At 55.6% G+C, this 25,721-nt stretch overlaps 1 protein-coding gene across 5 annotated transcripts in view; it reads right to left on the bottom strand.

Moving 5' to 3' along the window:
* Nucleotides 1-25,721, bottom strand: part of EHMT1 (euchromatic histone lysine methyltransferase 1) — a gene marked incomplete at its 5' end in the record, with an annotated part of 138,329 nt that overhangs the window by 33,216 nt on the left and 79,392 nt on the right. For 2 of the 5 annotated variants that reach the window (XM_080819252.1, XM_080819253.1), the window contains 8 exons: nt 793-936; nt 5,384-5,529; nt 8,639-8,770; nt 11,667-11,778; nt 13,270-13,347; nt 19,720-19,911; nt 20,234-20,370; nt 22,665-22,845. In XM_080819252.1, coding sequence (XP_080675378.1) covers nt 793-936; nt 5,384-5,529; nt 8,639-8,770; nt 11,667-11,778; nt 13,270-13,347; nt 19,720-19,911; nt 20,234-20,370; nt 22,665-22,845 — 1,122 coding nt within the window. Of the gene's footprint in view, nt 1-792; nt 937-5,383; nt 5,530-8,638; nt 8,771-11,666; nt 11,779-13,269; nt 13,348-19,719; nt 19,912-20,233; nt 20,392-22,664; nt 22,846-25,721 lie in introns of all 5 variants that reach the window. The other 3 variants (XM_080819250.1, XM_080819251.1, XM_080819254.1) reach the window with 2 other exon arrangements.

The following is a 25,721-nucleotide window of genomic DNA, read 5'->3' as shown; positions in this document are numbered from 1 at the left end:
AGCCCAAGGCCTCGCTCTCCGACTGTTCTAACCCGGGAAGAGACTGCACAGAGACCAGGTCCCAAGAAGGACCCCAGAGGACAGTCCAGGAAGAGAATCTCGGAACAGCGAGGAGAAGCGGTGTGCCGCAGACATTACCCAGCATCACCAAGGGCACTTCAGGCAAACCCGAGGGCCTCAGAAAAGGACGCGCGCCAGCACCAAGGAGGTCAAGCCCCAGCAGGAAGAGAAGCAGGGAGAGCAGCGTGCTCCTGCTGGGAGCTAAGGGTCAACGGGCACAGAGAAACAGCCTCCCTCTCTTCCAGCACAAGCAACGAGGGTACGGCAGACAAGGAAGGGCGCACGGGTGCAAAATCCCAAGAGCAGCCACCGCAGAGAAGCTCCTGGCCCAGGCGGTAGCTCCGCTGTGGGCCGAGTGAACCGCAGGGCCCATGTTCTTCTGCGCACCACAGGCACTGGTATATGTGGAACGAAGCTACTGACAGAGAAGACCCTAAAGCCAAGACATGAAGGCAAAGCAGAAGGCGAGCCGGGCGGGCCCCGCCTGCAGCCGGGCCGCCATGTGCTTAGATGCAGTGAGGAGGAGGAGGGGACCAAGGGCACCGCCTGCCCTGTCCTAGCTGTCCCCGGGAGCCTGCAGGCTCACCCGCAGCAAAACCAGGGCATTATGGGAGGGGCCTCCAGACTCGGGAGCTGCCAGGAGGCGTCCGCCCCGACGGCCAGCGGAGGGAGGCAGCAAGCGCCGGCGTGAGCCCGCCCCGCTGGGGACCGCACGGAGAGCCGGGCACTTACCGCTGTGCAGAAGTAGCCGCACCCGGGACAGCACTGGTGCTTCACCATCCGGCCCCGGTGGTCCTCGCACAGCACCAGGAGCGGCGCTCTGCTGGACGGGCGCATGAGCTCGTGCTTGACCACGCTGTTGGTGCACCGGCCCAGCTGCAATCACACGAGACCAGGGTCAGTGGCAGCCCGTCAGGGAGGGCCCCGCGGTGCGAGTCCGGGGCGGACTCCGAGGGCCCCGTGTCGGGGTGGGGGTGGAGTGCGGAGGAAAGGCAGGGCCCCACCCTCTCGAGTGTGCCCGGCAGAACAGTCAGCCTGACAGGCGCCACATACACAGTGTCAGAGGAGCAGGTGCTTAGCTCGGCGAACTGAGGAAACCGTCCCGGGTGAGCCGAACGGACACACACCAGGCCGGACAGGCGGGGCGCCGTGGGCCAGCAGTGGAACCTCACTGGGAATGCACGGAGCCCCACCAGTGGTCAGGGCAGCCAGAGCAAAGCACCAGACAAAGGGCTACTGGTCAGCCCTGCCCCACAACTGCTCCGCCAACTGGGCCCCCCACCACACCGAGTGACACAGAGTCAGCGAACAGCGAGGCCCAGACCCACCATCCCTGACACACCTCTGCTCCAGCGGGAGATGCAGAGACAAAGCAGAGACTAAAGCAACCAAGCAGAAAACAGAAGCCACCCAAGGAGCACAAGACAGGGCGCACAGTGTGCAGAAACGGTCACCGGCGCCCCGGTCACCGGCCACTCTCAGACTGGAACGGGAGACTAAACGAAGACATGCTCGCAGAACAAAAAGGAGCTCTCGGGAATTGGAATGAAGGTGGAGGAAAGGGAAATTTCTACAGACGTGCTAGAAGGAAGGGAATTATCTGAAAGTGAAGCAAACAGACAAAAATTTGGAAAATGGAGAAGAAAACTGGAGGCTCCATCCAGGGAACCTAAAAGAAAAGTAAAATGGAGAGAAGCAAGGGTACACGAACTGGAGACGCGGCCATCCCGCTTGTGTGGGAGGCGGTGGCCGCCCGGGACACCAGCGAGCTCCTGGCTGGCAGCAAGTGCCTCACGACAGGACGAAGAGCGGTCTCAAAGCGCGAAGGAGACCAAGTCCGACACCGGGTTCCAGACGGGGCCAAATCATCTCCAGAATCCAAAGTCTCAGCCATTCATCTCCCAGCCACCTTCTGTGAGGGGCTCCCGAGGGTTCTGCACCACCAAGACGAGAAAGTGACCCAGACAGACCTGATGTGCTGCAAATGCCTACGGAAACGTGCAATTCCATCCATCTGCGACCGAACTTGTAAGAGGAGCACAGAAAATGAAAAATGAGAAAACCATTAACTCAGGAAAGTAAAGAGTTGTTTCGGAGAAACGTAATCCAAGCACGCCCCTGGCTCAGCTGGGAGCATTTCCACAGTGTGTTAGGAAAACCACAAACACGGCTATAACCAGCAATGAAGACAGTGCAAACTGCAAGTGTGAGAAAGGAGTGGAATTAAGAGGGCGGCATCTTCACCACGGTCAGTGTCTCTCGAGCAGACAGTCAAGACACGACACAGAAAGCAGGTTATGTAGAACCAAGCAAAAAAGATTTAAAACACGGGAAAAAATTCAAAGAGGTCCGAGTGACTGTCCCAGGGGAGGGAGCCCAGGAGCAGCAGCGTGACGCGCTGACACGGGCAAACAGCAGCAGCTCGAGGGCGGCGCGCGCCTCGCTGACCGCCAACACCGCGGACGTTACTGCTGTCAGCAGCAGGAGACGAGACGCTGCTCAACATCCAACCACAAGCAGGATCCCGCACCAGAATCGCGGGGCCCCAAGCGGCGGGGGGCGGCTGAGGGCTTCTGCTGGGGAGTCCGAGCACACGGCCAGGAGCCAGAGCCGCGCAAGGGAAGTGCGGAGCGCCGGGCTGCTCAGGCACACCAGGAATGGTAGAATAGTCAAATAAAACTGGTGGAAATAAAAAATACGCCAACAGATAAATGCATAGGACCGGCTTGTGACCATAGCCCAGAAAAAAGAAGTTACTGAACTGAAAACGGTCACTGTAATTAACCCAAATCTGAAACAGAACCAGAAAGGAGCGCGGAGCAGCCCGGCTGAGACACTGTCACATACGCTGACATACGTGTGACCGGAGTGCCAGATGGGAGGACAGGCAGGCCGAGGAGGCTAGAGGACAAGTAGGCACCAGATCAAAGTCCAAGAGGCTCAGAGAGCCTGGAGAAAGAGAAAGACAAAAGAAAGAACAAAACCATGGCACCCAGGCCCAGAGACAAGAGAAAACCTCGGAGCGGCTGAAGAAAAACTGATCACACCAGAGAATAAACAAGAAGGGCAGCCGCAGCCTCGCCGGAAACCACGGAGCAGGGCAACAGCAGCCTTGGCAGGTGCTCGGAGGTCCACGCCCGTGAAAAGACCTCCCCAGAGGAAGGCAGAACAGAGACATTTCCAGGCCCACAGAAGCCAGAGAACTCACTGTTGGCAGTGGCCTGTGCTGTGGTGCGGCCACGACAGTGGGGTCCTGGGCTCCGACCCAACAGAGGAGAAGTGGCCCCGGGGTAGGGTCTAAACGAGAGTCAACCAAAGACTACTTTTACGTCTGAGCAGTCTGGAAGAGAACCGAAGAGACATGACCGTGGTACCCTGCGGGGCTAGCACACAGGAAACTACAACGTGACAAGACAGGAGGGAGGGCTCGGGACATGTTACCATCAGACCCTGCCACCATGTCAGCGGGTGCGGCACCAGGAGCAACGGACAGACGCACGCATGCACGCGAAAGCCCGGGGCGGTCCCCGCAGAGGCCAGAAAAAGACGGACACAGTCCACCCAGGAGCGGAACAAACTGGAATCATAAAAAATTCAATCCAAAAGGCAAAACATAGAGAAAAATGAGTAATGGACGACATAAACCCTAACACCACGAAGATGCTGGATCACAGCCCAGCTACAGCAACAACGGCACGGGGTGGGGGTGGTCCGGACAAGATTCAAGAACAGAGACCAAAGAAATCCGCTTTAAAGACGAAGGCGCAGAGCCCAAGGGTGGAAACGCGTGCCCTGCAGACACTCGTCACAGGAGAGCCGGGTGCTCACGTGAGTACCAGGCCCACGCGGTCCCAGCACAGGTGTCGTCCTGGGGCTGCAGAGGGACAGCGCATGAGGACGCGTGTGCACGGGGCAGAGCCTCCACACACAAGAGGCCAAGCGAGTGGGTCTGGAGGGAGAAACCCATGTGGCTGCAGAACCCAACGCGCCTCCCGCAGCAACAGAACGGGCGGACGGGGTCAGAGAAGCGTCGGAAGATCTGAACGGCAGGTCCCGGACAGCGGTGCTGGTCATGTGACTGTACACATTTGCCAACACTCAGAACCACACCAAAAAGGTGACTTTTTACTGGGTGAATTGTGCCTCAATGAGCTGCGTGACAAAACAAAAAGACCAAGGAGCTTGTCTGGGGAAGGGCTGCGTGCTGGCAGCTGAACATGAGACAGGGAGACCACAAAACAATTCTGGGGAAAAGAGCAGTGCCCTAAAAACTTCCCGGAAACCCACATAAAACAGCAACGAGACAGCAAAGCCACAGCCCAAAACCAACACTGACAACAAAATGAAGCTCCCGCAGCTGAGCATCCGGAAGCAAACTCCATGTAGCCACAAGACGCACGTGACACTGGTGTTGGAGCAGGAGGAGAAGGAAGACCCAGCTAGTGTCTCGTGGGCCCCAGGGCGTGGGGCACTGAATTTCGAGAGCCTCACCGGGAAGTCCTGCGGGGCCTGGGGCCAGTGCGGTCCAGCCTCCAGGAAATCTCAAAGCTTTGGGCTAGCACCCTCCTTGAGTCCTGCAGAGGGAGTGCGAAGAGTCTAGCCCAAGTCTGTGTTAAAGGGGCAGGTGCACAAGGACAGAGGAACAGCTAAGCAGCACCAGGACTGCGCAATCCACAAACTCCAGATGATGTGGCCTCGGGGCCCCGGCTGTTGCACAGAAATTGAGACGAAGAGAAAACGAGGGGGAGTAAATTAGAAGACATAAGGACAATGGTGTCCATGGGTTTCCGTATGGATGGTGAGCATGTTCAGAAAACACAGGGAGGTGAGCACTGCAGGTGGCAGAACCGGGGCCACTCAGGCCCAGTCAGACCCAGAACCTTGGCGGCAGGGATACCAGCGTGCCCGGCCCGAACAGACTCATGAGGCCAAACGTCTGTCTTGTCTGCTTTCTGGGTCTTTGTTTCATTTCACAACACGCTGAACACAGGAAAGACCACGAGTCCCTAAGATGATAAAGGAAAGGAAAGAGGGGCAGGAGGGGACAAGCACAATCGAGGCCCTGGGACTGTCAGAGGACACCAACTTCAAACTCTGAAAAATGGGGGAAAACAAAGACCAAGTAGCTATTTATTCGGTCTACCCAGTGTGAGGTGTGTTTCCGGGGTGCCAAAGAGCTCTAGCAGGTGAGGGGGGCTCTTCTGCGTCCAGGGGTCCAGCCAGAAGCTCTACCAGCGAAGGCAGGCCCGAAGGGCCGCCCTTTCTGCTGGGCCTCTGGGGCCCTGCCTCACCCCGCTGCTGCGGGGACAACGCGCTTGCTTACTTCGTGGTCCACACTCTCCGTAGCCATGCACTGGTTGTTGGCCAGGGTCGTGATCTCTCGGCTTTTCGGGGTTTCCATCCGGCAGCTACAGAGGGGCACTTCCTGAAGGCCGTCCGTCTCCACCATGTCGGGACCATTAGCCAGCCCTGAAGTCACACGAACACACGTGAGTGTCACCAACAGCACAGCACATGCCCAGACAGGCTTCCACAACATTCAGTGGCACGAAGTCCCCACCTCAAGACGGCAGTCCAGAGAGTGGCCAAGCACATAGTCCTCCGGAACCCTCATGTGCAAGGAAATACAGGCACATCAACGACTTCGCTGGCCCAAGCAGCATGGCCCAGCGGGAGGGTCCGGCTGCCGGCGGCACTGGGAGGGGACCCTCTCCTACGGACACACGGCCAGCCAGGCTCACGGGAACCCCCTCGTTAACCCACGCTCTCAGGAGCCAGGACCCGAGTTCAGAAAGAGACTGTATCTTCGTTACAGAGGATTTTCGCACAAAAAAGCATCCAATACACGTTAAGACCCTGCTCTCCTCACTCGGTTTCAGAGCCGCAGCCACGGAAGAAACATCCGACCCATCTGGGTTTACCAACCCGGACGTCTGCCAGACTGAGGAGAGAGAGCTGAGGGATGCCAGCCCGACAGGGACAGAAGTAGTAAGGGGGACCCAACTTGCTTCCTCCTCATTCTGCACTTCTGAGGAAGACACCCGGGGAGAAGGAGGGCCTGCAGCCCACACCTGAGCTCAGGCAGAGCCAGGCCGGCCTCGAGGGCCGGGGGAGCAGGCTGGCCGCGAAAGGCCCCTCAATCCCGCCTGGCAACAGGGCCTGGCTGCTTCCAAAGGAAGACACATTTCGTGTTCTCCTCTTGTGAGGCAGCCAAAGCAGAAATGGAAGGGGATCGACACCTCCCATGCTCGCCATTAGCGCTCTTAGTTAAGAATAAGGGACTCCTGGGGCGCCTGGGTGGCTCAGTCAGTTGAGTGTCTGACTCTTGATCCCAGCTCAGGTCACAGTCTCAGGGTCATGAGTCCCAGCCTACCCCGGAGCCTACTTAACATAAGAAAAAGAAAAAGAAAAGAAAAACAGGGCGAGAAAACAGACTCTTGTCGCCACATCTACGTACAGGGGCCCACCAGGATGGGAGGACCTGCCCTCACTGTGCACCACCACCCAGAAGCCAGTCCTCACTGGGAGACTCGGGATGCAGGGTCCCCCGGGACTGGCAGCAGGAGCCCGCACGCACATTCTGCCGTGTGACACAGGGTCACCTACACCCCAAGAAAATGACATCCTTCCTTCACGATGAGAGGAAACAGGGAAACGGCGAGCTAGAACTAATGTGAGCATTACCGCAAGGTTAAAGCTGGGAGAGCCCTGACGAGTCTGCTTACAACTGCGTCCTGCAACGAGGAAGGGGCCGGCCAGCATGGCGGGGGCCGCCGCGAGGAGGAGTGAGGGCCCACGGACAACGCGGCAGTGGCTCAGACGCCTCCCCAGCACGGGGTGTGCCCCCCTTTCCAGCACTGGGAGCCACCAGGGGCGCCAAAGGAATGGCTCAAGAGAAACCCACCAAGTGCCTGCTGCCACTGAGCTCTGGCTCCCTGCAAAATCCCCTCAGCACCCACTCCTGGCCTCCCCCTCCCGTCATCTGCCGGGACCACGGTGTCTGCACTACAGCTCGGCAGACCGAGCGGCAAAGATGCCAAGAAGGACGTGCGAGCAGCTAATTCTGATGGCGCACGAACATTCTGCAGGCGCAGGCCGGGACCCTCTGGACTCGTGACCTAGAACCATCAGCGGCCCTCCGCGCGCATCACCGGAGCACACCCCCAGGCCTCCAGCGAGCTGTCCCTCCCAGCCAGCCTCAAGCTCCACAACGGCCTCCCCTGTGTCCAAAACTCACATGGCAGAGAAGGCCGGGAAACAAATGCAACGTGTGTCTTCAACACACGGATTCTCTAAATCCAAAGTACGACTGGGCAGACCAGTCCCTGACTGATCAATCAGTGGTCACAAACCAAGAAAGACGAAGTGTCGGAAGTCAGCTTACAAAATACCACAAAATCGCAGGGGGCCGCCTCTTTCTCCTCCTACTCCTCTAACTTGGCTCCCACCCCTCTGGCATTTACTTTTACCAAAAAAGAGAATATAAACACATAACGCACAACCTCCCGGTGCTCAGCCAACAAATCAGGGCGAGCCCAAGGTCACTGCGCTTCTGAGCGACAGGAACCCCCACTGTGCTCCCCACGGTCTCGTCCCCTCCAACCACTAGGGCACAGCAGAGGGGCAATGCGGTTCAAGGAAATACTAGTCCCAGCTGACATCCGATCTGTGCCTTCCTGGGACAAACCTAAAAGCAGGTCTAGAAAAATCACCCTTCGTGAGGAAAGCAGGAGGAGGCCACACCAACAACGTCGGGACACCAGAGAGGCGTTCTCCTCTATTTCGTGCAAGAAGGAGGAGCAGTTTCTCCGATGGACATGTCTAGACCGTGCCTGAGGCTAAAGATGTGATTTCCCACACTAAAGAGGTGAGCTACATCTCTCCAGTGTTCAAGACCTCGAAGTCCAGTTACTGGTCCTCTGAGGACTGACAGGTTAAACCCGTGCGGCAGCACACAGCCCACAACTGCAAGGTCCGTGGGGAACGTCAATCACTTTGGGACTGGACGTTTTCGCCATACTACCCTTTAGGTACATTTTCCAAAACAGTCAATGATTAGTTACTTTCCATCAATGAAAGGTTTTTAAATGGTTCAAGGAGAATAAACAGTGGTGGAGAGAAAGCCCCGCACCACTCGGGCCAGCCAACTGTGCCCACCCGCAGCGCTGCAGGCCCAGACCCACACCAGGTGCGCCCTTCGTTCCAGCACAGAACACACCAGAACACCAGTCACACCCAGAGTCAGACAATGGCAAAGCCATGCTGTTCAAAACTGACCCACAGCGCATCTTCCGAGACGCAGCCGGGGCAGGAGAACGCCTTTCCGCAGGAACCCTACAGAAAAACGCGGCCGGCTCGGGACATGCTGTACGAGCTGAGCTCGTGTGAGACGTCTCGGTCCCGTGCTGGGGGTGACCGGGCAGATGCACCCCAGTGCGTCCAGTCGGCCACCTCTCAGGGATGCAGCTAACGGGACATTTCATTACGGCCCACCAGGGGGCATCACATTAACACGAGGCCACCCCCAGCGAACAAAGAGCAAGACGGGGCCCAGCCTGGCCACAGCACAGACGGTCACCTTCTGCTTGCGAGGGCAGTGTCCCCTTGACCCGGAGATCCAGGGAGTCCAGGGAGACTTCCATGTAGCCCGTGCTGTCTCCCGGGGCCGTCTGCTCGGCGCTTCCCGAAGACGACGTGTACGCGTCCGAACCTGCGTTCAAAAGGGCCCCGTGAAACGCTGCCCCGGCCGCGCCTCTCCAGCAGAGACCACGGGGAGTGCCAAGTCACCCAGTCCAGACGACACACTCTGAACGCCACCCCGTCCAGGACGCTGTGGCCTCGCCCACTTTCCTTCTGTGCCTCCCTCGGCTCAGCCCCCATCGCCACTGACCCCTCACAGGGGAGGGGCAGCTGCATCATGAAACACGAGGAACTGACCCGTGGAGACCTCCTGCTCTGCAGCTACACCAGTCAGATAAAGGCTGACACCACAATCAAGGAAAGGTTAAAAACATACTCTATAAATGTTCTGTAACTGCTACCTTAAAAATAAAACAAAATTCTGATTTGCGGGTTTGAAAGACCAGCTGATGTCAAGGAGCTGGAAGCCGCCCCACGTGCGGCGCTGCAGGGAAATGTGCCCAGTCCCGCAGACCGGGGAGGTCGGGGTCACCGGGACAGGACGCGAGGCCGTGGGCACGCACCCGCCCGTCACACGCAGTGCTTTCCGAAGGGCATGACGCACCAGAGGGCAATGTCATCTGAATACAATGGAGGGGCCTGGGACACGGGCGCTGCCCACACTCGGGCCTCCTCTGCCCTCGAGGCCCGTCCCCATTCCCGGAGAACCCACAAGGGCCCTTGCTGCCGTGAGCAGACGTCACCGAGGAAGCCTGGGAACAGGACACACTCGCTCAGTGCAGCACGTAACACCAGCAACAGGCAGGTGCCTGTTCCTCCCAGCCAAGCTTCGAAGTATGCGTCTCCGGTGACCACCATCAGGAGCAGTGACACGGAGCACGGTGGCAGCCGGGACCCGGGACTGCACGCTGCCTTCTGCACCTGTGCTCAGGGACAGACCGGAGGAAGCCACCACCGCGCGAGTCTGCGCACCACCGCACGTGTGAGGACAGGAGTGGGCCGGGCAACTTTAAACACCTTCCAGAGAAAGAAAACCGGAGCCCCTATGTGACTAAACGCTCAAGCACACATCGCGCACGCGTGTCCCAAGCCCACCCACGTGTCTGTTCGCCGGCATAAAAGCCACATAGGCTGCTCAGCCATGGCGTAGAGAAAAGGAAACGGAGCTCGCGGGAGGCTCGTGGGCTCCGCAGACAGCGCTCATCTGTGCTTCAGGGGACGGCTCTGCCCCCCGCCATCCACTCAGCAAACCCACTTGGGCAGCAGAGGGCTGGAGAAGAACAGCTCGTGTGGGGCTGTGGTGGTCCGAGCGAGCTCCGTGGCCCCAGGGTGCTGGCGCAGAGATAAACAAGCAAATGCAACAGCCCACACGTCCATTTCCAACAAGGGTTCGAACGGTGACACTGAGAAACAAGTCAGATTAAGCCACGGGGCAGGAACAACCGGGCATCCACACGCGAGGGCACGGCGCGGCCACACCGCACGCGTGTGCAAAGCTGAATGGGTCAGAGACGCACGCGAAGGCCTAACGCTGTGGGACTCCGGGAAGAAAACACACGGCAGCATCTTTGTGTCCTGGCTTAGTTTAAAGGGTTTCTGGGATCATGAAAAGCAAGAATTTTGAAAGAAAATAATTCGTAAATTAGACTTTAACAAACTTTTTAAAGCCTTTACTAGATACAGGTATGTGCAAAATGTGTACATGACAAAGACTTGGACCTGGAATATTGCAAGAGCCCTTCCAAGTCAGTGAGGAAGTGTACTAACTGATTTTTAAATGAGCAAAACAGAGAACCCTTTGCAAAAAACACACACGGCCACGGTGCGCAGCCTCACTCCTCCACTAGGTGAGCGCGACCGGACGGCACAGCAAGGCGGGCGGTGCCCCAGCAGCACGGGGACCAGAGACGAGCCCTGACAAGTGCCGCAAGGACAGAGGAGCAGAGCTCCCGCAGAAGAGGGCGGCACTCGGGCGTCCTGCTGAAAACCGCTCAGCAGTTTCCTAAAAGTCAGACATTAGTATACAAGTCAGCCGTCCACTCCTAAATATTCACCCAAGGTACTGGAAAGCATCTGATCAGTCAAAACTGTATACAAATGCTCGTAGCAGCTTGATCTGTAAGAAACAAAAACGGGAGGGGGCCCAAATGTCCCTCAATGGGTGAAGAATGAACCGGGAGAGCCATCCACAGAACAGCCCCAGCCGAGCACCCACTGGCACCACGGTGCGGGCGCCTCACACGGGCACGAAGCACACAGACGGGAGAAGGGCGCCCACCCGAGCAGCCGCCCAGTGCTAACCCGCAGAGAGAGCTTTCAGCGGAGCAGCCTAGGGACGGCGAGGGTCGGCCGGGGAGAGGGAAAGGTCCCCAAGCGGCAGCAGGGGCACCCGCGACAGTAACTGCTGAGGTCCCGTGGTCGTACACGTGTGAACGCTCACCACCTTGCACCTGAATTACCTGCACTCTACCGCATGCCAGGTCTGCAGTGAGGCCGTCGGAAGTGACCCCTGGCCCACCGGGTCTGCTCACCTTCTGGATTTCAGGGTCATCTCTCTCCCTGAATCCCCTTTAGCCAAATTACTTCCAGAACAGGGGAAACTGACCGAAGGGCTAGAAGCTGCTGTGTGGACCCGGCCACCGCCCACACCCGACACCAAGGGTGGCCACGGTAACCGTACAACGCTCAGAAGCCACGGACGCCCGGTCACACAGGGCGGAGGACGAGTCATGCCCATCAAGTCCATGCTCCACAATGGACCGGCAGCGGGGGGTTTGCCAGAAGGACGCCACGTGACAGTCACCTGAGTGGCTCCCGTCAGGTCATTCTTGTTTCCCCTTGAAACGGTGCAGCCCCTTTTTCAAATGAAATCCTACACGGAACCCCAACCCCACCGCGGGACGGCCGCCCGCGGGCCCACCCCGCACCCCGACAGCCCTCGCGCGCGGACCCGTCACCCCGCGCACCGCTCGGCTTCTTTCTATTTCTCCGCCTCCGCTTCCTGGCCGGCTTGATCCAAGGGCTGTCGGGCTTTCCTCTCCTCTTGAGAAACTTCTTCCTGATGCTGGATTCCGAACTCTGAGAGCCAAAGGGGCAGGAATAGAAAGAGCAAAGCATGGGAGCTCCTGAAAGCAAAAGGGACTACAAGTTCTGTTTTCCTGCCAAATAAAATACCTGCTATATCTTGATTCTTCAACTAGAAGATTAATTTCACTCTCAGACATTTTCCTGGTCCCATTCTTAAAAATACTCATGTTTTCCCCTAAATCACACTAAGGTGTTATTTTATAGGAAAGAAAAAAAGAAAAGACAAGCCAAGAAAATTTAAGTGGAATTTATAAATCTTACTCGAATTTGGCACAAAAAAGAATGAGAAAGTTCTCCTCAGGAACTAAATAAACAAGTGAGCTCAGTGAGAATCCACTGTTCGTCATACGCCTGCATTCACTCTGCTCGCGAGAAAAGGACACTCAATGCCTCACTCTGCTTCAGAACCTACGTCCACATCAATTATCTACATGGAGAACAAGGACAGGAGTTATAATTGATTTACAGTATTTTAAGACTTTTATGACCCTCTGTCTCTAAAACCTCAGATGCGGAAATGGCATCAGACAGACCCGAGCAAGGACGGGCCGCACTGCTAACCGGTCTAGAACAAGGATCTCACGACCCACCCCACCCGGCCCCGGGATACACAGAGAAGCTGAAAAGAAACTATTCACAAGACCGGAGACACTCCCGCTGTCCGGGGTGGCCGGCACACACGGGCTCCTCTGCTGCCTCACGAGCAGCCCAACGCACCCTGCGCTCCACTTCCTCTGCCTCGCCCCTGCGTCCTTACTGCCAAATCGCAGACCCAACGTCCACAAGCGCTGCCCCCAAGCTCACTGTCGCTTCAACCTGCCATTCCAGAGAAAGGGCAGCTTGGCGCCAAACCAAGCGTCCCTTCGAAGTCCTCGTCTCCTCTCCCTACACAGCACAGTGATGCGAGGGACCAGTGCCTCCCTCCCGGGAGCACTGTTCGGCTCGTGTGACCCTGCCCGGTCTCACATCGACCCCTCCTCCTCTGCTGAGAGCTCACCTGGGGGAGCTTCCTGGGCCCCACCCTGAGGTCCGCACGCTTCCCCATCTCCAAGGCCCTGCTCCCCCGTTCCCACAGACCCAGTCCCCCTGCCCTCTGACCCCTCACGTCCATGTGACACCCAGCCCACAAAAGGTCCTGCCGGCTCTACACTGGATACCTCGAATCCTTTCTCACGTGGGTCATAGGGCAGAACCACGGCCACTGTCCTTGCTGCCAATCCCCACCCACGCCGGCGCCCCTCACACCAGAGCCCCGCCCTCCCGCTCCCGGCCCTGCCTGCCCGCCGAGCCCGTCTCCTTCGGCTCTCCGCCCGGAGGTCTTTCTCATGCTCCTTCCCGGGGTGCAGGACGAGATCGGCCATCACGGCCCCGGGGTCCAGGCACGCACTCGCGGTGCCGGCCGAGCGGAGGGCTGGACGGACGACAGAGCCTCCTGCCGTGCTCTGCCACTAGACACGAAACCAGAGTGCGGGGCTGGGTTACCAGATCAGACTCATCGCCATCCTCGTCCTCCTCCCCGGTGCCGGCTGACTCCTGCTCCTCTTCAGACTCGCCGTCCGTCTGGCCAGACACACAACAAGCCAAAAAGAAAACACAACTAATGAGACCCTTCAGCGGAGGTGACTTGGGAAAACCACACGTGGTACCGGAGACACCGGCAGCGGGCAGTGGAGATGCACGGGCGCAGGCGGGGTGCGGGGACACGACTCGGGGCTGTGTCCGTGAAGTGGCCGGTGCCAGCTCCTCGGCCTGCCTGTCCCCCCGACCCCGGAGCCCGGACCCCCGGCGGGCTGCTCCTCGGCCGTATTTCGGCGCCGACCCGGAAGGCAGCCCCTCGGCGTGTCCGCGACCGTCGACTGCTCGCCGAGGGCTCGTGCACGTGGGCCACTCTACGTGTAGCAGAATTCAATGAAGAAGTACAACACACAGTAAAAAGATTGCCAGAGGCCAGAAAATAATACAGAACGCAAAACCTACCCTCGAACCCGCCCGAGAGCCCAGCTCAGCGCCCAGGCCCGTCACGCTAGCGCCGCTCACACGCCCCCGGCCGGGGCTCGGCGCGAACGGGCCTGAACACGGAAGCGTGACTCTGCGGGCCGGCCCGGCACAAACACCACTTTGCGAGTGAAACTTTCTTCTCATTAAGCATACATTTTGGAATTACCTCCGTATCAAAGCAATGTAGATACCTCGTTTGTCGTTGTCGTGGTCGTGTTTATCTCTTCTATTCACACAGGTAAGACCTGAATATGTTTTCGATGCAAAAACACTAAAATACTCGGGTATCCGTTCACCCCTTCACCGCGCACCCCGAGGCAGGGATGTGGCCGTGCACAGCCTCAGCCTGGCTCTTGAGCGGCTGCACGCACAGGCTCCCTAATCGAGGCACACCCCTACCAGGTCCACACTGAGGCTGCATTTTACACAAAGATCCCCCAGGACAAAGCAACAGACACACTCCTCTCACAAGTGTGGAGTTCCAAGACTGCTGCCATCAGCAATGCCCAAAGGCGCCACCGGCCTCCAGAGGGGTTGCATGACCACTTTGGTCTTCGCTCCCCAAGGACACAAGGAACTGAGTAACTTCTGTAACTTCACAGACTTTCCTACTTCTTCCACTTTGTCCCCTGTGACCAAACCCTCGGTCCATACTGCTATCGGGTCCTTGTTTTAGTCATCAGCAGAAGCTACACACATGTAAGACAGCAAGGCTCTGTCTATCAAATATGTTGTATTTTCCCTATCAAGGGCAGCTTTGCTTCTGCTCTTTCCTAAACAAAAGTGCTGAGACTTTACCTGCACAAGGCAAACCTCTCCATCTTTCTCTTTGTGGGTTCTGGGTCTGTGTCTGGTACTAGAAGGTCTTCCTTATTTGAGATTAGAAAAACAATTTCTAACATTTTCTTCCACAGTTCAGTAGTTTATGCTGACACTTAACAGCTTCACTGAAATATAATTTACCTACTCTAAAATTCATGCTTTTACAGTGTACAGTCCAGGGGCACCTGGGTGGCTCAGGCAGTTAAGTGTCCGACTCTTGACGGCAGCTCAGGTTAGGATCTCACGGTGTGGGTCTGAGCCCTGGGGTGGGCTCCACGCTTGGCACGGAGTCTGCTTGAGAGAAATTCTCTCTCTCCGCCCCCCACCCCTCCCTCTCCTCTCTTTTTCAAATAAAATCTTAAAAAAAAAAAAAAAAGCATACAGTTCAGTGTTTTAGTATATTCCCAGTAGTGCAACCATCACCACTATCCAGTTCCAGAGTAGAATCTACATTTCCCGTGGGACATGATGCGAGAGTTCCCCTCTATTTTTCCTCCAAAAGATCAACTGTTCCAATAACATTTACTGAAAAGTTCACGATCCCTTGACCACAAACTAAAAACCCATCCTTAAAACAAAAATTTTAAAATAAAAATATAAACCCCATCCTTACAAGTGAACTATATGTTCATATACATAAAGGTTCATTATGGGTTTCCTGTTCCACTCACTCAATGCTTTCCCATTCCTGCACAAATCCCCATTTAATCCATCTCCAGTCGTTCTAACCGCAGTTTTTTCTCCCCGTGCTTGCTGCACACAACTCCCACGTCAGCTGTTGTACAGAAAAGTCCTGTGAGGGTCTTGATGAGAGCTATTCTGGACTTACAGGCAATGTGGGGAGGATGAAACAATGATCTTCTCATTCAGACAAGTAACCGGCCTTCCCTCAGGCAAACAAGGAGTTTTCCCTCAGATAAACAGGTCTTCCCTCAAGCAAGGGGTCTTCCCTCAAGCAAGGGGTCTTCCCTCAAGCAAGGGGTCTTCCCTCAGGCAAACGAGGGCTCTTCCCTCAGGAAAACAGCAGGTCTTCCCGCAAACAATGGCTTTTTTCTCAGACAAATAATAGGTCTTCACTGAACCTATGTCTCCTTTCCAACCTCTTTCAGGAAAGTTTCCGTTTTTTCTTCTAGGGAACTGACATTTCCTATTAAACTTATTGCTAAGTACCCTGGTGATACTAAAGACTTACAGCTAAATTTTAGGTGTGATACGTGATTTTGCTCTTAGAGTCCTTTTCTTTTAAAGATCCATATGGAAATGATTTGCTTCAAGACAATCCACGTGTGAATAAGCAAGACTGGCCAGATGTTGACAACTACTCACTATTATCTATATGTTTGCATAGCTTGACATTTTCTAGTAGAGAAGTTAAAAAACAGCCCTAGACGTTATTGCTATCACTGACACCGCCGTCGTTACATTCTCTAACTGGCTGTTGCAGCGACACAAGAGAAGGGGTGGTTTTGCGTCCTGATGACACTAAGTTCAGCTCACTAGCTGTAATAGTTCCTCAGCTGATTTTCTTGAATATTTTAAGACATGATTATATTCTTGGCAAGCTCTTCTCCCTTGTCCTTTTAAATATTAATGTTCCCTTCTGGTTCTCTCTCATCTTACAGCACCACAACAAGAATCCTCAACAGTGCGGCACCCATGTTAGGGGAGAAAGGAGCAATTCCTCCCTCTTTTTATTATTGACATCAGGAATGTCTTAAAACGTTCACCACTAAGTAACCCTTTTTCCCTTTTTTTAAAGGATTCTGATCTCTTTAGCCAGGTTTATTTAATATAAGCTACTTTTAAATACCACTGGGTAGTTTGTATTTTTAAAAAGATTGAGTGATGTGGGGCGCCTGTGTGGATCAGCCTGCCTTCGGCTCAGGTCATGATCCCAGGGTCCTCGGATCAGGTCATGGTCTCAGGGTCCTGAGGTTGAGTCCCGTGTCGGGTCCCTGCTCAGTGGGGAGCCTGCTTCTCCCTCTCCCTCTGCCCCCTCAGCTCGTGCTCTCTATCTCAATAATAAAATCTTAAAAGGAAAAAAAAAAAAAAGACAGTATCCAAATGGCAGATAAACATGTAAAAAAAAGCACCCAACCTTCTTGGAAATCAGGGAACTGTGAATGAGAACTATAAGACAACACCGCTGCGCTCACTGGCTGGGCGACGCCGAGGATGTCAAGCCAGTGGGACTGGAGGACGCTCAGGCTGCGTGGCTGCTAGGGGAGGGCTGTATGGCCCTGCCTACCACTGGTCACGTGACATGGCAACCCCAATGGGGGTGTGCCCCTAGGGACACAGAGGAATGCTCACAGCAATGTCATCTGTAAAGGCCCCAACTAGAAACAGCCCAAATGTCCATCTACAGTGGAACAGATATATAAATTTGAACAGTCATCTAAAAAAATACTGTACCGTAGCACAGTACAGTACTCTTGAACATTCTGGTCTCAGAAACCCTTCACTCTATTAAAAATTACTGAGAATATGGGCGCCTGCTTGGCTCAGTGGGTTAGGCCTCTGCCTTCGGCTGAGGTCATGGTCGCAGGGTCCTGGGATCGAGCCCCACATCGGGCTCTCTGCTCAGCAGGGACCCTGCTCCCGCCCCCCCCGCCCCGTCTCTCTCTGCCTACCTCTCTGCCTGCTTGTGACCTCTCTCTCTCTGACAAATAAATAAATAAAGTCTTTAAAAAAAAATTACTGAGAATGATAAAGCACTTTTGTTGATGTGGCTTACGTCTACTAACACTACTACTGTACAGATTTAAATTGAGAAATGTTTAAACCACAATGTAACTTCAATGAGTGAGAGGTACAACAGTAAATAGTCTTAGCATCATGACAATAATAGTTTTGACTATTTGACCCATGAAGGGGTCCCCTCAGAACACTTCATGATCCACTTCATAATCCACTATGCATAACAATGAAAACGAACCATATAAACTTCACAAACGTAATACTGAGTAAAAACGAGTCACACTCCAAAAAAGGAAAACATACACTTATTCACACGAAGCATGGAAACCAAGAAAACAATTCTTCGGGGACTGGGAGGGCCCATAGGGGAGGCTGGGACAGACGACCCAGGCCTGTGAGCATGGTGGCAGCGCACAGGGGCAGTCACTCTCTGCTCAGTGAACTGCTCCTTGTCACAGCTGAAATCATAAAGTCATCCCCCAAATCCAAAAACATACAGCTGAACTTAATAAAATGCTAGTATTTGTCATTTGATCTGTTACTGTAATAAGTCTTACAACAGGCTTCCTGTAACAAACCAGTGTCTTCCCCGGGGAAGCCCCACCTTCTTCCCAACCGCTGTTGTGCAGATACACAGTTGTGTCTGACCAAGACGGTCTCAGGGCTGAAAGTGAGCTTGGCCTCAGAAGGCACTGGTGTGCGCCCCCATCTTTCTCCGCTGTCGGAAGCGGCCCGCACAGCAAGCCCGCCACTACTCACTACTACCGCTGATTTATTCAGATTTGTTCCTGTTCTCTTACTCTGTTTCCCACTTGGCCACACTGCCCTTGTGATTCTACTTTTACTTGTTTCTTGATTCTTTTTGTTGGCTTAATATCCGTTTAATTCTTCCAGTTACACCAATGTACAGAGTTACTCAGTATTACTCTGCGTCCAGATTCTCTTGGGAAGAGGAGAATCCAGAAACACAGTCAACTCTGTACACGCCATATGGTGTTCAATGAAAGTGACATTTTACATCATCAGGGGAGAGAAACGTTCAGTCAATAAACGGTGCTCACAGAATGTGGCTAAAAATTTGAGGGAGGCCAAGGGACCCTGACCTCACATTTTGCCAAAAAGCTTTACTGAGATAGAATCCATATACCATAAAATATACCCATTGTGAGTATATCTACCATGTATTTTATCCCAAAACAAACGTACATGAATCAAGTATTTACACATAAAGAATGAAACCAATGAAGTATAAGAAGACAGCTTATGTCAATTTGTTCTAAGTCACCAGTGAAAAGCATCTACTCATCATCTCTGGAACCCAGAAATCATAGAGACTAGCATCCGCGGCTTCTGACACGAGACAAGACGCCCCCCAAAACTCTGAGAGCTGGAAGGAAAGGCTAGAGCTGCAGAGCACAGCACTTTGACTCAAAATGTAAAAAGTTAATCCACAAAATTACACATTTCACACAGGTCACTATTCCAAATGAACTCACCTGGAACGCGTCTGCCTACCGTTAGTCTTAGAAGACCTCATCAGATACAAAAGCCCCTGTACATAGAGATGGTCCGAAGCGCTCTCAAGAACAGTAGAGCACACAGAGCAGTCACGCCCACTTCCAGACGACCGCCGGATTCTCAACTCCTCCTGCCCCGCCTTGTCTGCTGCGTCCCCCTCCGAACTGAGAGCACAAACACGCGCCCAGAGCTTAGCATCAGCTCAGGAGCTACGTTCCGCTCATGTCTGCACCCAGGGACCCTGGAGCCGCTGCCCAGTGCTGAGCCCCCGGGGCGCCGGCAGACAGTGACTGGGACCGAGCCAGCACACTGACCCCTCCCGGAGCACATCCTCGGGCAGACTGGGAAGACGTGAGCGAGCGGTGTGCACGCGGAGGACACGCATGGCACGCCGAGAGACACCTGGCGTGCAGACCGCACACGGTCTCCTCACAGGTCCGGTCAGCAGCCCTGGGCGCTCATTCCCACCAGGAAGAAGAGCCCTTCCCAGTGTCAGTGCCTCCCGTGCAGGACGACGGCCCCCGTGGCGTGCCTGGGACGGAACAAGGTCAGTCACCCCAAGACCAGTGACAGGTAGCTGCCGCAGGTGCACACGCAGCCCTCAGGGCATTCCTGTCTGTCAACCTGAACAAGCTCCAGAGCTTCACGTCCAAGAGCGCTGCACAGGAAGACGGACCCTCCTCCGAGGAAAAGAAATCTAAAACTTCAAAAATCTAAAACTTCAAAAACTGAAAATCTGAAAAAAAGGAAGAATCTAGAACTTCAACAGGATGCAAACACCTAAGTCTGAAGGTCACAGGGAAATGACTGGGGTCCAGACGGGCCAGGCTGCCCCTCGCAGGACCAGAGGCCCACCATCTGCAGCCCCTCCCCGAGAGGGCGGGCCAGGCCTACCTTCTGGGTGCGGTCAGTTTCCGATACGCTCCCCCCCTTAGAGGTCCTGCTGTCTTCCGCGGGAAATGCGGCAGCCTGCTCGGCCCCCTGGTCCTCATCCTCGTCAAGCTCCTCCGACTCGTCCTCCTCTGAGTCCAGCTCCAAGCTTTCCCCATTCACATGAAGGGTGCTGGCGCCCAGGTCCTTGTCGCCCTGGAACACGGGCAAGAGCACAATGTCACCCAGAACCCCACGTCAGGAGCAACCTGCCAGCTCCCACCAGGGCATGGCCTGCGAGGTACAACACAGAGAATCTGCTACTGGGGCAAGAGCCAGGAAGGGGTGAGGGATGAGGGGTCAGGGAGCACCGGGCAGGAGGCCGCGCCCCAGAAAGAGGTGCCTCAGAGCCGGGGTTCCTTCCAAAGGGACCGAGGTCAGCAAATTACGGACAACCTCACGTGGCGCTCTCGCGGTCAGAGAGGTCCCGACACAGACGCGGCTTCCCAAGCACACGAGCGGACAGCACGGGCCTTACCTTGGAGCCCGCAGTGGAATGAGTTATACTCTTAAACATCTCAATCACCGTCCTCTGTTTTAACACTTTGGTCTTTTTCTTAGGAACCAGGCTATAGGTTCCCATTCTCCGTTTTTTCTTCCGAGACACTGCAGCTGCTAAAACAAAAGGCAAGCAAGCTAAAAAAAAAAAAGTCAAAAGGGGACAAGAAAGGAAAAGAAATACCATTCAAACGTTTTTAAAGGTGACAATTCACAACACCTGATTACAAAACTCATCAGCCGGCCACAACAGTGACAGGCTTGCCTTACTTGTCCTAAGTTGCACAGAGAAAGCGGATAATCGCTCCACTCACAATAAAACGCCCAGCTGCCGGGACGGCAGACAGGACCACCCCGCTACAAGCAGAAGTGCGAGGAGGACCCCCGGCCGTGGGAAGCAGGGCCCCGGGGCGCCTCCCACACCCAGGCCCCTGCCTCGGGACGGCCCCGTTCCCAGGACGAGTGCGGCTGCAAAGGCAGAGCTGAGGAGAACAGCGGCCTCGCCGCCCGTCACTGGGATGGGCCTCGTCTGTCTCCCCGACAGACCCCCCCCCACGGCGAGGAGCGAACCGCACGGTCTCTAGATGCGCCCACCTTGAAAGGAAGTGTGGCCGTGCAACACCGGCCAGTCTGTCCTCTCCTGGACCCTTTCCCCAGCACCGTCCACCTCCCCCAACCGTCCACCGACTGAGGGAAAGGAGTCCTTGAAGCAAACCACGCAGTTGCGTGAGGCCGAGGAAGGCACAGGACAGGAAAGAGCGAACAGCTGGGGCTCCTGGGGACTCGCGGCTCTCGACCCTGTTCTAGATAAAGCAGCTCCAGGTTGACTGACTTTAGGGAAGGGGCTCTCTATAATACTTTATTTTTTGAAAAGTTCCAGGGTTTTAAAAAACCTGAAAACCACTTAACAGAGGCACTGGACTAAAGGGCTGGAGAACCTATGGTCCGCTCCGTTCTCACTCCACAAAGCGGAAGAAGAGAGCGCTACCGAGCATGCGTGAGCGGGGACTCCGCCACTGCAAGGGCCACGCAGACAGCCCCATGAGCACGTGGCATCGAGGACACCAGGTGTGTCTGGGCCCCAGCCCCAGGGCCACAAAGGGCATCCCGGGCAACCACCCACGCAGCCCTGCACTGTGTTCACTGGGGTGGTCACAAGGGACCCAGCTCTGTCCGTCTCATACTAGAGCGGGGCGCGACTGGGTGACACACAGGGGTGTGTGCGGGCTGGATGTACGCCCTGTACAGTCACAGGGAGGGGAGCGAGACGCGCTCTGCAGCCCCACAGCGAGTCTGTGCGGCCTTCCTACTTGCGTTGCGGCAGGATGGAGGCTAACAGAACCTCTGGGGCCATCAGCACAGTAATTCAGAATACGAGTCGAGATGACCTGAAATCGTACGTGCGAACGAGCTGCCTCCAACACTGCCTCAGCCCCAGGGGAAGACAGCAGGGCAGGCCGGGGAAGGAGGGAGGTCTGAAGAAAGCAGACCGAGGTGGTCTAAAAGCGGGACACAGTCACCGAGGGCCACGTCCACACAAGGCCTGTCCATCCCAAGACACCCGACCGGCAGGAGGAGCGCCACCCCCCAGGCAGGCTTTCTGTATTCCCCACAATGCTGACAGGCGCACGAGCGGTCCTGTCTTAAGGCGAGCCGGCTGTGATGGCGCTTCCCTCCGTAGGAGACACCTGCAGGCATGGAAGTTGTGATTTTGGTACCCTTCCTGCGAGGGGACAACACCAGGAGGGCTGGACCTGTGTGAAGATGTCACAGAAAGGGCCTTTCTGCACCGGGAGAGTCATCTCGTCTCTGCAGGAACTGTGGGTGTCTCAGAGGCTCCAGAGGAAGGAGCCTCGCTTGAGATACACCCACCCCAGCAACCTCCCTGTGGGGCCACTCGCGAGCCCCACCTCCTGCAAAGGCCCCCACAAGACGCCAAGTGCTCACCCGTCCCCGCAACTGACCCTGAACAGAAGCCGGCTCAGAAGAGCGAGAAGCACCCGTGGGAAGTGGCTGGTAACGGAACCGAACCAGCCCTCTCCACGGCCTCACCGCAAAGGCCTCCACGATCCACCGCGGGCTTCCACATCACTTGTTTTACAAATGGTGGGAAGTTCTCAAATCTATAGAGTTTTCTACCCAGTTAGAACAAGGGAATAAGACTTAACGAAAACAGGATTCATTCTGAGTTTGACAACAAGTGTAGAAAGCAGTGCGGGGCTTAGTCCCGTTTCTAGAACAGAGGTCGGGCACGCTCGGCAGTCTCGGGTGAGCACAGAGGGCCCAGGACTCCGACCGCCGCTCGCCTCGGGCACACACGCACCGACAGCCAACACGCGGCTAGTCTCCCAAGGTGTAGGTCTGTAACGCGCCATCAGAGAGCCAAGACCACCGCTGGGTCTCCCTATTACCTGTCTGTGACTTTGTGGTGGCCGCGTAGCACTGGTTTTGAGGTAGTGACTGATGAAGGGGTGAGAAGGGGGGTAAAAGCTGCTGTCGTCCAAAATCAGAAAGAGTTTTGTTGGTCTCCTCTTTCGGCTCCTCATGGTCTCGAGCTTCTCGAACTTCTCTGGGATCCTTACTGGCTGCGTGCTTCAAAACAAAGACAATTAATAACTGTAATTACACACGAGCAAGTGGTCACGGAGACAACAGCCCCCGAAAGGCAGCTCCTTTCCTCAAAACCTTGCCTTGCCCAAGAGAGGAGATAAGCAAGAGGAGACCAAGTAGAAAGCTTCCTGTCATCACGGGGCCCCCGGCCCTGACGCACACGCCCGGCCACGCCCTGGGTGACACACGCACCGTCTAGAAGCTAAATACAGCGCTGACGACGCCGGGGTCCTAATGCGGCAATGAACCTGAAATACCACACGCCTGGCCCCTCACAGGAGAAGCCCGTAACTGCTGCCTTAGGTCAATGTATCAGCAATAAAGTGTTTCCACGGTCATTTCCACGGCTGCACGTGCAACACCTCCCCCACAACAGACTCCGCTTTCAAAGTTATCTCCTGCTCAGTTTTACCACTCTCCTAGGTCTGTCTTCAGTCTCGGCCTTCTGCGACCCCGGCAGCCCGCAGTGCTGCCGCTGACCCCCTCGTGCCCATTAGCAGTGCCGCCTTCATGCCAGACCGCCTAGACACAACTGACCCTAACCCTCCGCCAGCGTCTCTAAGATCACCTGCAGCCTCATGAGAGCCGGATCTCCTATCAAATTCCATTTAACCAGCTTTCATCACACACACAGTAGGCGCACTCAGCAGCAAAGAACAGGCATCCCTCAGTCAGCGGCGCCGGGCAAAGGGGGACTCCACACGCAGAGGAATGCAGGGGGACCCTCACCTGACGCCGCGCACAAATACTGACTCAGAAGGGATCAAAGATCTAGAACCACAAAACTCTTGGAAGCAGGAGGAACGCTTCACGACACGGAATCTGGCAACGATTTCTAGACAGGACACCAAGAGCAGAGGCCACAAGAACAACAAAAACTGACGAATCAGACTTTATGAAAATTGAAAATTTCTGTTCATCAAAGGACACAATCAATAGAATGAAGAGGCAACCTACAGATTGGGAGAAAATATCTGCCAGTCATTTGCATATCTGATAAGGGATTAATATCCAGAACATAGAAAGAACTCCTAAAAATCAACAACAGAACAAGCAACCTGATTAAAAACTGGGAAAAGCATCTGAACACACATTTCTCTGAAGAAGACACGCGCCGCACACATGAAAAGATGCTCAGCATCACCGGTCGTCAGGAAAAGGCACATCAAAACCATAACGAGGCATCACCTCACACACCGGGAGGGCAACTACGAAAACAACAGAAGACGAGGCTGGGGAACTGCCGGTCGCGCCTCAGTTAAAAACAACAAACGCTGGAAAGGGTGTGCAGAAGCCAGAACCATGGTATGCTGCAGGGCGGGGAGGGGGGGGTGAAATGGTGCCGCTGCTATGGAAAACAGTTTGGCCGTTTCTCAAAAAGCTAAGCACAAAACTCGTGGGATCCGGCAATCCCATTCCAGGCATTTACCTCAAGAACGCCGAGCGGGTCTCCGAGAGCCTGCGCGCCCGACGGCTCGCGGCAGCGCCACCAGCCGAGGGACGGGAGCGGCCCGAGCGGCTACCGACAGGCCCACGGGTGAGCAGGACGCGGCCCGGCCACACCTCGGACCGTGACTCCCCCTTAAAAAGGAGGGGATCCCGGCACCCGCGGCCACGGGGGCGGAGCTGGAGGCCGCGGTGCCGAGTGCGGTCAGCCCGGCACGGACGGACCGGTTGTGTGTCGTGGGCGGAGACACCCAGGAGGCCGGAGGAGTCGGACACAGACGCGCCGCGGGGGTGCCGGGCGCAGGGTTTACGGGGACAGAGTCCAGCCCGGGAAGATGGACGAGCTCTGGGGACGGACAGGGAGGACGGCTGCACGAGTGTGAATGCGTCTGACAGCGCTGCCCTTCAAAGTGAGCCTACCTGGGAGGGTGGCCTGGATGCCAGCTCTTGGGGCGAGAGCTCAGGGGGACTTACTCACACTCAGCTCAGCAACCCTACCTGTCGCTTGGCAGGGAACGTGGCCCAGTCCCGGAGTGCCCTTCCTTCTTCCCCCAACCCCACCGTCCTCCCCACCACCTTTACAATGAACTGCCTGGGCACAGAGGGCACAGTTCCGTGTAAGTTGTCAACGCTGCAAACGTCTTCAGTCTCTCTCAAACACATCAGGTTGTCCCTAAAGAAGTCACTGCTGGGACAGAGGAGAGAGCGAGCGCCCCTTTCTGCCTCCTGTGAACTACTCCACAGACTGTGGCCACAGTGACTCTTGGCCACCACAGCTCTTCTTACAAGCAAATGCAAAAGATGACTTCACAGGAAACACAAATGAGGAGGAAATGGTATATGAGGCTAATTTGCACCTGGACACAAAATCTCTAAGGTATTATTCTGAAAATCTGAAGAAAAAAAAAAAAATCAAGAGCTGCTGAACGTGGGTGAAGATTCCAGACTCTGTCAGGGCTCTACTCTCTGACACCAGCGGAAAAGACGAAAGACACAGCTCCTTGCCGTGGAGGCGGGACGTCAGCGCCCAGCGTCATGGAGGGCCGTCCACTGCTCCGATGCAGCCGTGAGCCCCCAGCCGGCCCCGGCCCCCGACACAGACGGAGGACCTGTGGCCCAAGCTGCACAGAGAGGGGGCCACAGTGCTGCTCTGGCCCTCGCTGGGCCTACCCACGCCAGGGCTCCGTGCATTAGCTCCCCACTCCAGCCAGGAGGCCAGGCCCTGAGCCACCTGCCAGGCCCATCTCAGCCCAGCCTACTTCCCCTACCAGAATCTTAATTCCAGTGGCAACGAACAAGGACTTACACAATTTCAAAACTACCTCTCTAAGCCGGCTGAGGGCTCCAAGAACAAGGCCGCATCTTTTGTCCAGCACCTAGAGAACACCAGTGGCAGCAATTACGTGTGGAAG

This window comes from Martes martes, assembly GCF_963455335.1.
Source record: "Martes martes genome assembly, chromosome: 12".
NCBI classification, from domain to species: Eukaryota; Metazoa; Chordata; class Mammalia; order Carnivora; family Mustelidae; genus Martes; species Martes martes.
The sequence above is the reverse complement of the archived record's forward strand: the minus strand, read 5'-3'. Positions and strand labels throughout refer to the sequence as shown.